The sequence below is a fragment of the Budorcas taxicolor genome, chromosome 25 (genome assembly GCF_023091745.1).
Source record: "Budorcas taxicolor isolate Tak-1 chromosome 25, Takin1.1, whole genome shotgun sequence".
Classification (NCBI taxonomy): domain Eukaryota; kingdom Metazoa; phylum Chordata; class Mammalia; order Artiodactyla; family Bovidae; genus Budorcas; species Budorcas taxicolor.
In genome coordinates, this window is record NC_068934.1 from 33,219,669 (window position 1) to 33,231,884 (window position 12,216).

At 52.2% G+C, this 12,216-nt stretch overlaps 1 protein-coding gene across 1 annotated transcript in view; it reads right to left on the reverse strand.

The window, feature by feature from the left end:
- Window positions 1-3,331: 3,331 nt before the first annotated feature.
- The window catches only part of JAM3 (junctional adhesion molecule 3), a 31,290-nt gene continuing 22,405 nt past the window's right edge, over window positions 3,332-12,216 (reverse strand). Inside the window, exons 2-9 of the mRNA XM_052661674.1 lie at window positions 9,033-9,098; window positions 8,472-8,585; window positions 7,438-7,590; window positions 6,907-7,109; window positions 6,407-6,506; window positions 5,205-5,334; window positions 5,067-5,121; window positions 3,332-4,812 (exon numbers count right to left, since the gene is read on the reverse strand). Coding sequence (XP_052517634.1) covers window positions 4,777-4,812; window positions 5,067-5,121; window positions 5,205-5,334; window positions 6,407-6,506; window positions 6,907-7,109; window positions 7,438-7,590; window positions 8,472-8,585; window positions 9,033-9,098 — 857 coding nt within the window. The 3' untranslated portion in view covers window positions 3,332-4,776. The remainder of the gene's footprint in view (window positions 4,813-5,066; window positions 5,122-5,204; window positions 5,335-6,406; window positions 6,507-6,906; window positions 7,110-7,437; window positions 7,591-8,471; window positions 8,586-9,032; window positions 9,099-12,216) is intronic.

Sequence of the window (12,216 nt, forward strand, 5' to 3'; positions counted from 1 at the left end):
CAATAAACTGGAGAACACGTCTCTATTTCTAAAATGATGATCCTCAAATCAGTATGGCATTTGGAATCTACTGGGGATGCAAGAAAGTGATGTAACAGTTTTAAAAGTGTTGATATTTACACCAGCATAGCAGACAGATTCTTTACCGTTTGAGCCACCAGGGAAGCCCACACACCAGAAATCACATACCTAATAACTAAACTTACTTAACGATTTTTACTTAAGGCCTCCAGAATTCTTTCAGTGAATGTGTCAGGTAAAACATCAACTGGTGTAACTGCATTCGTGACCACAGGGTATGAAGGCGATGCTTGTGTGGTCACGGATAAACCGCAGTGCATGTCACTCAGCAATCCTGTCTGAGGTCTGGTTTTCGGACTCTCGAACCATGAGCATCAGGGAGTCTGCTCTGCTACCTGACTGAAGGTTAGTGAAGACAGAAAGTCAGTCAGGGTGACGTCAAGATTTCCCCTTTACCAAATCTAGCATTTTTATCTCGGGAGATTCCTACAACTGAATATGACACGAGGGCCCTGCGTGTTTGTATTCCCACTGTTTTTCATTTTTCCCACATCCTCTCCATCATCACTATTTAAAAATATTGCTTATCCTGGTACAACATATACAGCATAAAATTTGCCATTTTAACCACCTTCACATGTATAACCCCAGTGGCAATCCATTCACGTGTGCAGTCAACACCACCATCCATATCCACAACTTGTTCATTGTCTCAGACAAATTTGTCCCCAGCAAACGGCAGCTTCTACTTCTCCAGAACCCGGCCCCAGGCAACCTCCAGGCCACTGTCTCTGGATTTGCCTACTCGAGGGACCTCACTAAGTGGGACCCTACAGTGTTCGTCCTTCTATGTCTGACATTTCTTGCGGGGGTGGGGGAGGGCGGGTGCGGTTTCCAAGGTACATCCATGTAACAAGCAGCATCGTTCCACTTTTAAGGCTGAAAGATATTCCACTGAACATGTACAATCATCCCTCGGTGATGAACCAATGCCTTGGTGAACCAGGGCATTGGTTCCAGGACACCCCTCAAGAGCAAAATCCATGGGTGCTTAAGGCCCTCATATAAAGTGGCCTAGTGTTTGCATATAACCCACACCACCTCTCAAGTACTTTAACTCGTCTCTAGGTTACTTATAATGCCTAATATAATGTCAGTGCTATGTAAAAAGTTGCTGAGGCTCTGAGTGCTGGTGCTCAGAAGGTGGTCAGGGGAGCCTTCCAGTCTTGCAGGGGAGCTGGAGGAGGGTGGCAGACACACACCTGCTCATGCTCCACCCGCCCCAGCTTCTCTCCCTGAAGGCCTCTGCCAACCATTCCCCTCACCAAGGACCATCACATTCAGCTCAGAAATCAGCTACATGGTCTCACTTGGGCTGATGCTTCCCCTCACAGGCCAGTCCCTTCTGACCCAGTCCAGAGATCGTGCCGCCAGGCTTGTTAGAAGCCCAACTGACTGCCTCTCCCCGGGAGCTGCCACTGTGAGCAGTTCCTTATAGTCAGTACATAGCTTCCTATGTCTGATGTCAAAATCCTGACTATAATATTTTCTGTTATTTGTAAATTTCAAACTTTATAATAAAGATTCTTCAAATGCATAAAGGTTAAGCATGAGTACAGTCTCCCAGTACTTTTAGCACAGGGCTTTTATCAGTAGTCATTTAACAGACAGAATGTCTGAGAAGAATACAACAAAATATTTTCCCTTAGGGAAAAGGGACCCAAGCTTTGTTTCAGGTCTTCATCTCCCCCACAGCAGATGTCTTAGCACAGACTGCGGTCCCTGCTTAGAGAAAACCCGTGTGTTTTTACCAGAGCAACGGGAGCACTGCTTTACGTCTAACCCACTGAGGCTGTCCCTGCGGTGGAGGGGGCCTTAGGTCCCTCTGCACCACCGATCTCCTTAAAACACTGGTGGGTGTGTGCTCTGTCCAAGAATGAGTAGAAAGAAACTGGGCTGGCTCAGGTTTCATGCCAGTTCTGCGGGAGCAAAAGCACAGGGTTTCTGTGTATGTGTGCCGCACGTGGAGTGGCAGTAGCATGCGAGAGTGGATGCTGTCCTGACCCCCGGCTTCCTGTGTGTGAGTGGACATGTGTGCACATCTGCCCAGCACACTCCGCACGTCTGCTCAGCACACTCCGCATGTATGCACAGCGGGCTCAGAGGGTGGCCCCTAGGGAACGCCCTCACCTCTGTCCAGCACTTCGAACCCAGGGCATGCCTGACCCAACGCAGGAAGAAGGGAAATGAAGAAGCCGAGCTGCTGCCTTTTTTTTTTTTTTTAGAAGCTTTTATAAATGAGGTTTAACAAACACCAACGTACAGGTGTGTTAGTAGCACAAGTCTGTGGCACTGGGCACAGCTGCAGCCACACCAAGGCCACAGCGGCAGGTACGGCCTCCAGGCTCCATGTTTACACCTTAAAATCTCCCGAGGCTCCTTTTCTGTCTGCATGTCTGCAGTGATGGGCAGCGACCTTCCAGACCCACACTCATACCCCTCTCCTCTGTCAGAGCCATGGCATGGGGCAGCGGGGTGGAGGTTTTAGGGTCCAAGAAGGCCACCCAGTCACCAGAGCTGCCCTCAGGACAGAGGGTGCCTCCCTCTCCAATGAGAGGAGCTGAGAAGGAAGGATCCTCTCAGGTCTGTGCTTTCAAGTCACAAACTCAGAGAAGATGCTACCCCAGCAAGATGAGGGGCTGCCTTCTGCTGCTGCCAGTTCTCATGGCAGAGTGTCCACACCACTTAGAAAAGAAAGGTCAACACAGTCTTGAGTGTTCAATTAAAAAACCCAAAGTATAAAAAATTATGACACTAAACATTTAACCCCATGATGACTATGTTCTTCTTCGTGAAAACCATCCGGTGACAGATGAGCGGGCGCAACCTTCTGTGAAGCTCCTGCTCCAAAGGGCTTCATGTCGGGAGTGAATGCAGTGCATGTCTGAGGCTAGGAACGCCAGTTCACAAGGAACAAAGGCCTCTGGATGGTGTTCCTGACGCCCCCTGAAGCAGGCAGCGGGTCGGGTGGACAGAGACTTCATCACCACCAGGAAACTGTCTTGGATCCAGGCTCATGCTTTGCCCACTGTCAGTTGGGCCGTCGCCTGGCTACCCTTCCTGCCATCATCAGGGGCTGGCTTCACAACCCTGAACAACAGCCTCCTGGGAGGTGAGATGGAACCTGCGCTGTCTTCATGGCAGAGGGACAGTGGGGGTCGCCGTCTTGAAACAAATGTAAATGTGGTTGACAGGTTTGATTTCAAAACTGCCTTTGGCCCTGGACCGTCCCATGAACTGCATGAGTAAGTTGTGTGTGTGTGTGTGTGTGTGTGTGTGTGAAAGTCGCTCAATCGTGTCCAGCTTTTTGCGACCCCATGGACTATACAGTCCGTGGGATTTACCAGGCCAGAATATTGGAGTGGGTAGCATTTCCCTTCTCCAGGGGATCTTCCCAACCCAGGGACTGAACCCAGGTCTCCCTCACTGCAAGCAGATTCTTACCAGCTGAGGCACAAGGGACGCCTGCATGAGTAAGTAGAAGGAATTTAAAGGCCTGACAGCAGGGCTGCTGGGTTTACTGAGCCACGCACAGCTACAGAACTTGGGCCCAGGGAAGCCAGGCTGGGGGGCCACATGGAGGACCCCACCCTTCCAGCCCCCTTGGCGCTATCCTGGGTCGACCTACATGGCAGGTGAACGGTACTGTCAGAGCTGTTCCGCCCACGGCCTGTGTCGCGGCATCAGGTGGATGAGGGCAGGAGGGCTGGCCTGGAGACTCAGGAGCCAATACTGCTCCGAACAGGCGTGCGGCTGGCGCACCTGTGTCTTAGGGCCTGGGGTAGGCCCAGGGAAGGTCACCCAGGAGCCCTGTGTCTCTTCTGCACAGACACAAATAGACCATGAGGTTACTCAGCTGGAGTTTTCTCAAAGGTTTCCTAAGCCACCAGTGGTGTTTCCAATTGAACAGGAGCAGTTTGGGCTCCTAGTTTAAGTTGAACTTAAAAAAAACAAAAAAGATACAGTATTTAACAGCATATGACAACTTATTTACAATTTAAATAGAAATTTTCAATAATCAAAATACATCTTTAGCAAAAATTTAGACTGTAAAATTTTATAAAATAAACACCCATAGAAAAGCAGAACATCATGTCAGTACCATTTCAGATTCAGCAGAAGATGAAGGCTCTCCAATGCTGGGACCCTCTATAGATGAGCAGGGTTCCCACAGCTAAGAAGATCCCTCCTTCTAACAAGCTGTTTACTGTCCTGATTTGGGCTGCTGTTATAAAATGCTGACCCAAAAAGAATCCCCCGGATGGACACCAGGACTATCTTGGCAAAGCCTGGGGATGAAGTGGCCCCGGGGCCACCGTGAAGCCCCGTCACTGCAGCCAAGGCTCAGGTCATGACCCTGGCTGCCAGCCTTGGATGCTCATGCTGGTGTGGCCCCACCATGGGACAGGTCACCATGCCTCCTGAGCCCAGGCGGCCCACCTCAAGGCCGGCAGACCCCACGGGGTTGGCTTCGTGAACCCGGCCACTTCCTCGCCTTCTGGTGACTTGCTCATCTCCAGGAAAACTCTTTTATTCATGTAGCTTGTTAAAAAGTAAGAAAGGAGTAGCGGTCAACTTTGGCCAAAACAAAAGCTTTTGTGCGTGTGTCTAGCCCCATCCGGCGCCCCTTGCAGGGCTGCTCCTGGCAGTGTTCCCCATGGAGGTCTCTGCGTGTGCACACAGCTGTGCCACCATCTAGATCACAAACGAGGACTTGTGTCTGAAGTCGCCCTGAAAGGCCAACACAGCAGGTTAGAGGGTGGCCAGCAGGTGGGAAAGGAGCCTGACACCACTTCCCTCAATGCTCTCTTGGATGGGAATGGCCACAAGGCCTGCAGACCAAATGCCCCACGAGCACACCGCCTGGGGGCATGCTGAGGGGCTCATGTACTGGACATAACTCAAATCTCTCTCCCAGGGACCCGCCCGGTTTTTGGGGGGATGCCATCTTCCCTGCTGGAGTCACCGTCTCCAGGCTTCCTTACCTCCTCATCTGTCCTGATGTAGTTAACTCCATCTGGCTTCCCTGGGTTCTTGTAGCTGAAACAGAGCAGAGGAGCTGGGTGACGCCTGACAGGCCATAGCAATGCTCAGGGCACGCTGTTCACGCAGGACAGGCTCACCTTTCCCCATTCCGGCTGTGGCTGATGAAGTAGCCACGTCTATAGGCACAGCAGATGCCCCCTGTGATGAGGGCCAGGACGGTCAGCACGACTAGGACCCCCCCGATGATGCCACCGATGTTGAGGTCATCTGGAGAAGGCGAGGGGTGAGAAGATGCTGCCCCCACCTCCCAACACCGCCCCCGTTCTGGAGCAGCTCTGCCCACAGGCTGTGACACCCACCTGCTACACCATAGCTGCTGCAGCCACGGAGCATGGCCTGCGCTATGGGGAGTAACAAGCCTCTGGGCACATCCTAGAGCTTTCTTACTGAGAAACGGCTCCCCTACAGAGGAGAACTAGGAGCCAGAGTCCTGAGGAAGAAAAACCCCTAAATTTCTAGGGCTTCTCTTTGTTGAAGATTATTTAGTTTCAAGTGGTCATTAAAAGGGCAACTAGGAGGTAAGAACGTGGCCTTGCAGCCGCCAGCCGTCCCTCAAGGAGACCCTCAGCTGCACTCTCGAGCTTCAGTGTAGGGCCTGAGGCTGCACGCTTTGTGCAGGTAAAAGCACAGTGGAAGCCACGCAGGGGTTTATCGACCAGTGCTGTCCAGGCTGGGGCTGCTGCAGTTCTCCCTTGTCTGGCACAGGGTTCTTGGACGTGAGCACATGGTTACTTAAAGATGCACTTGAATTCTGACTTCATAACGTCAGTTTCCAAGCTCCCTCTCTCAGGTCAGGAACTCTGGGGCACAGCCCAGGAATCTTCTTCCTGCCCAAGATCAGCTCCCCAAATCTGGCAGCAGCCGGGGAGTCCCCTGGGGACCGGTTCCACAGGTGGGGTGGGCCCTGGACCCTGCCCCCCTCCACTGAGCCCTGACAGTCCAGAGGAAGAATCACCCCAACAGCATAAATTACTGTGGTGAGCCCTAGTTTCCGCTTAGTGCAAAAAGGTCAGACTGGGTAAATACCTAAAGACCTTGCACAACCTTACGTTTCCATGATTCTATCAGTTACCAAAGAAATGGAGTTCAGGATACTTCAGTGAAAGCTGTGGGTAGAGCAGAGAACCGGTGGGTCAGTCCTTCAGAGGGTCCTCCCACCAGACCCGGCAGACTCCAGGGAGCCCGTGCGCCCCGCAGAGAGCAGCTGGCACTGAGCTGAGGGCACCAGCGAGCATGACCGGCCTGCCAGCCCCCGGGTCGAGGCTCAGCAGACACTCACACACTTCCATGTCCTGCTCCTCACAGCGGGCCGAGCCCGCGTCGTTGGATGCAATGCAGTAGTACTGGCCCGAGTCCTCCTTGTGGACGGCGCTGAACACCTGCCGGGGGTCGGGAGTGAAGGGAGACCCAGTGCCATCCCACCTTCCCACCAGGGGCTGTCCCCAAACACGACAATGTGGCTCAGTCTTGCCCATGACACAAGCAGCCTGCACACACCAGCAGTGTCGCAACGTCATCGTGTGGCCAGTGAGCGAGGCCCACTGCCTCCCGACTCTGCTCCAGATGGCGCTGGGCGGGCTGCCCTGCACTCCCCTTGGCCACTGTCCCCTCAGCTCTGCCTGCCCTCCTGCACCCGCTTACAGGCTTTCCTGTCTATAAAGGGCGGGGGGTGGGGGTGGCTCCTGATATTAGGGTCTGTAGCTCTGGTCTCCTGTCTGCTCACAGGAGCTCTGCCCACAGCACAGACGCCCATACCGCACCTCTTCCTGGCGCTCTTACCAGAGTGCCCGTCTCAGGGTTTAAGACGAAAGAGGAGTTTCGGAAGCGCGGGTTGGCCCTGGAGTCTGTGGGCAGTGGCACGTTGTTGCGGTACCAGCTGTAGTGCGGCCGTGGGAAGCCCTCGCCCTCCTGGCAGGAGAGGGTGGCTGCCTTGCCCACAGGCACGGCCCTTGGCACCCTGCACACCGGGGCCACCGGCTTCACTGTGGGAGGAGAGTGGGCAGGGATGAGAACCAGCAGCAAGGCCTGCTTTTACCCAAGCCCACTGAGAAAGCTGCTCCACAGCAGGAATCCCAGCCCCCGCGAAGACCCCCCAGCCTTTCCAATGCCTCTGGCTTGTGAGGGGCGAGGCAGAAGCTCCACTTCCCTCCCCGCAATCGACCTGGAGCTCTCAAAAGCCCTCCCTGCCCAGCCCCTATGGGTCCTGCCACACCCACAGGGACGTGGCTCTGGAAGAAAAGGAAGCTGGTCTTTTCCACCAGCAAACGCCGAGTGGACGGCAAGGGGCCTTCGCCCCGTGTGCACCCCCACCTTGCACGGTCAACTCGATGACGATCTCGTCGATCTCCTTGCGGTCGTTCCGGGCAACCACCTCACAGCGGTAAAGGGCCGAGTCTGTCCTTGTCACGTTCCAGATCTTCAGAGACGTCTTCCCCAGCAGCTCTGCACGGTCGGTCAGGTCTCCTGTGGAGAGGAGAGGTACTGAGGGACTCCCTACAGATGCCTGGCTCCCTCCAAGGCTTCCCTGTTAAAGGAGAAAACTAGTCACCCAGCACTAAAAGACAAGGAGCGTTCCACAGACAGTGCTGCGACCACAGGGTACCCCCGTGCAAGAGCGACCTAGACCCCGACCTCGCAGCCCACACCATACACAACACACACCTTACTGCATAACCTACAGCTCAAACTCTTAGGAAGAAAGAGATGTGAACAACATGACCTTGGACCAGACAGTGATCTCTCAGATATGACGCCAAAAGCACAAGCCCTGCACAACCCCTAACACACACAGTTATATTGTTCCAAATTGGGAAAGGAGTACGTCAAGGCTGTATATTGTCACCCTGCTTATTTAACTTATATGTAGAGTGTGTTATGAAGCTCCCTATGCTTCCATGTCATTGTGCCCCACGTGCTCCTGGCTCAGCACCCCCTGTAGAGAGTCAGACACAACTCTGCACCCCTGCCTTGCTCTCCTGCGAGGTGCTATCGGCATCCGGGTATATGCAGTGGTCACTGCTGTCCCCCTGCTGCTGACATCACTGAACTTGTAAGTCATGGCTCACGAGAGGGTGGTGGCCTCAGAGAACGTTCACTAGATACCTCGAAGAGATGCCTGCACGGGAACTAAGGTCCTCCTGAGGAGGTGATATTTACTGAAGCAGAGAGGCAGCTATAGGGAGGCTCCACCCCTATCCTCACCACTTCTGCATGCTTGAATTCTCCATAGGAAAACAGACAGAAAACCAATGCCGGCTACAGATGTAGGTCCACGGAGAGCCAAGCCTTGGCCGCAAGTGCACGCCTGGGCCTTCTGTACAAGGAGGAGGACCACAGGACCATACCCTGAATCTTGTTGTCGAAAAACACATAGGTGGTTTGTTCATCCTGGATCTTCTTCCATTCAATCCTGGGGTCATTTGTCTGTGAATCCGTAATGATACAGGATAGTTCCACACCTAATGAGAAAGGGGTTAAAAAAGAGAGAGAGAGAGAGAACGTGGAACAATTTCAGGTTCACCTGTATACCCAGACCCTATGAGCTATGTCTATTTAGGTCTGTCGTGTAGATTAAAAATCCAGCTAGTGCCAGACTCTGAGAGAATTTAATTTTAGCCAGAAAAATAATGAAGACGATTAGCAAAGAGAGCGCACGTCCCCCTCATCCTGTGCATCTATGTCAGAATGCTCTTGGCCATGTAAATGCAGACACGCCAGGGACCAGGTGGTGGCCAGCAGGGAGCCCGCCGAGTTGCTGAGAGCCACTGAAGCTGTGCTGCGCTGACACGCATGCACACCAGGGGTGCCGACGGGCCTCTCGGGCATGCACGTCTGTGTGCCTGTCCTGCGTTGGCCGCCAGACCGCCGAGTAATGCCCCTTTGCCTCAAGCCTCCCTTGTACTTACTTTCAAATTCCTGAACCACTGGGGTTCGGTTGCTGGATTTGAGATTCACAGCCCCGATCATGCAGCCTGAGAGGAGAGAGAAAAGTCAAGTCAGAGACGATGCGGCTCTGAAACAGCAGAGAGCCGGCACCTGAGGCCAGATTTTTCCTTCATGGAGGCTGCAGTCACTAGCCACAGGGGACGGAAGATGTCCTATTCCAAAACCAAGTCTCTTAAGATACAGCAGGGTGACAGCTTCCTCTCAGTCTGACCTTCGCCAGAAGGAACCCAGAGAAAAGAGGAGAATTTCCAGAGTGCGCTCTCTTTCTTCGCCCCAGAATAAAGACGCCAGGGCTTTCAGGACTTTCCTTCTAAGTATGTATTTGTAAGGGACTGCAAGAGAATATCAGGAAGAGCTACACACTGACAAACTGGACAACCTCGAGGAAATGGACAAATTCTTAAATTCGTACAACTTTCTAAGACTGAATCACGAAGAAAGAAAATCCAAATAGACCTATCACTAGTAAGGAGATTGAAATGGTAACCAAAGCCTCCCCTAACACAAAAGTCCAGGACCAGACAGCTTCCCTGGTAAATACTAACAAACATTCAATGATTTGATACCTGTCCTTCTCAAACTACGCCAAAACGGAAGAGGAGGGAAGATTTCCGAACTGATTTTTCAAGGCCAATATCACCCCCATACCAAAACCAGACAAAGGTGACACACAAAAATAATTTTACAGGCCACTATCTCTGAGGAACATAGACGCAAAAAACCTCAGTAAAATATTAGCAAACTGAATGTAACAATACACTGAAGAGGTCCTACACCACGAACAAGTGGGGTTTATCCAGGGATGCAAAAATGGCTCTACTCAATATTAGATATGACTGAGCAATTCCTCCACTCCTGGATATTTATCAGAAGAAAACAAAACATTAACTATAAAAGATATATGCACACCAAAGTTCACTGCAGCGTTATCTACAGTAGCCAAGATATGGAAGCAAACTAAGTGGCCACCAGTGGAAAAACAGATAAAGGGTGTGTGTGGTGGGGTGGGGGTAGGGGGTAATGTGTATGTATAAATCCGAGTGGGATGGAATATTACACAGCTATACAAAGGATGAAATCTTGCCATTTGCAACAACATGGATGAAACTTGAGTTGTTATTCCAAGTGAAACGTCAGATGGAGAAAGACAAGTACCGTGTGAGTTCAGTCACTGGTGAAATAGGAAAGCAAGCAAAGGAAATGAGAAAATAAATGAACAAACCAAAGGATAATAGATCAAGGAGAGAGAGTAATGGTTGCAGAGGGGGTGGGGACGGGTGTAGGGGTGAGCGGTACAGTGACAGATGGAAACTAAACTTTTGGTGGTGAGCAGCTGTAGTGGAAACAGAAGTAGAAGTATAATGTTGTACACGTGAAGCTTATATAATGTTATAAATCAATGTTACCACAATAAAAATTTTTTAAAAAAATTTTATCTTGCTTGGAGTCACTGTTAATCTTTCTGTCGTCTCCCAGACCCACATGGGCCTTCCTGTCATTCCTCCCTCTGGCCTGGTACCTTCCCAGTAGGATGGCATAGACATTCTGGGTACAGTTACCAGCCAGGCAAGGGTTCACTTTGCTGGATCTGCTGTTTATCTAACCTGTGGTTCCCAACATTAAAGGCTTTCTCCAGCCTTGAGTGAAATAAGAAAAACAACATGGTGATTTTCATGAAGTTTAGTTTTCATGAAGTTTAGCTAATGGATAAAATCAAAATATGCTCTTTGCATGGTGATGCCTTTCAAAACTAGCTCCTGACTCTCCATGAGATTAAACAATGTTGTAATCAGTTATCATGGTCTCAAAATGTTTTAGCCGATTTTCTTGGGTGAAAAGATTAAGTAGGTACACTGACCACCTATGAAGAGTCCTTTGGCTACTTGGCCTCTAGGAAAACCTGCCATCCCCAGAGAAGGCCTTCCTATTAACCCTGGGCCTCAGCTGACAACACAGGTCAGAATACGTGAAGACCTGTACTCTGAGCTCCAGGTCACAACCATCCATTCAATAAGCCAGAGAGATGGTGGGGTGGGCACGGAGGCGTTTCACTGCACAAGTCACTGCTTGGACACCAGTCTTTGCTCCTTGGCTGGGGTGCCAGCTCAGCAGATGCAGAGTAGGAGCCAGAGGGCCAGGTCAGAGTCTAAGTCCCAGTGTCATCTGGTTAGGAGGCTGAGCTCTGGAAGGACAAGGACCCCACCCCTCCAGACAGTGGTCTGCAAGGGAAACGGGTGCTCTTCCTAAGAGACCAGGGTGGGCGGCGGCGAGGCTGCCAGATGGAGAATGCATGTCAGGGTCAGCAGGGGGAGGAGCAAGGCCTGGACACGCACCAGCAGCAAGTGGGGTCGGGGCTGCTTGTGGCTCGACCATTCTCCTGCTGAGGAGAACTGAATCACTGGGGTTTTTCTCAGAACAGGACTGACGCCCAGCCTGCTGAGGAAAGAGCCAAGTAGAGGGGTGGGAAGGCCCGGGTGCTGCTGGGGTTTCACCCTGTGGGTTGGCTCCAGCACCTTCTGAACGCACTGCCCCCTCCCAAGTCCTGTCGGGGGGCGGGGTGACCATGCGCCCAGCTGGTTCACATCTATGAGCACAGAACCAAAACCAGAAGCCAGGAGTTTCAACGCACAGTCCCTACTTCACTCCACAAACAGTCCCTTATTTACAGAGAGAGCAGCAACAGCAGGTGAGAAGAGGATCTGGGGCTGAAGGAAGCCTGAGTCAGACCCTGAAGTCCCGCTCACATTCCTCCGTTCCGCAGGACCTTTCTTAGCCAAGAGGCCAGGGAAACAGCCTTGAGGAAGCCTCTGGAAGGCATGGCAATGGTGTCCCATCTCCAGCGCTCCCTCTTCATTCTGGGAAGCCGGGACACCGAATCTGGGGAGCAGAGGAGTGGGCAGGCGGGCAGGAGGCCTTGCTGGGTCCTGCAGCCTCCTGTCCCCGTCCCCCACCATCCAGATGCCTGCGTCGTTCTCCTGGTCTGGAACAATGCCACAACTCTGAGCAGCAAGTACATATTTCTACTTTGTTTGGTGAGACCCCCAGGCCTGGGGGTCTGACGCCAGGCAGGCTGCGGGGGGATTACTTCAGGGCCCCATTTAAAAGCCCACTTCCCACTCCACCTCCTTGGCCCAAGAGCACATA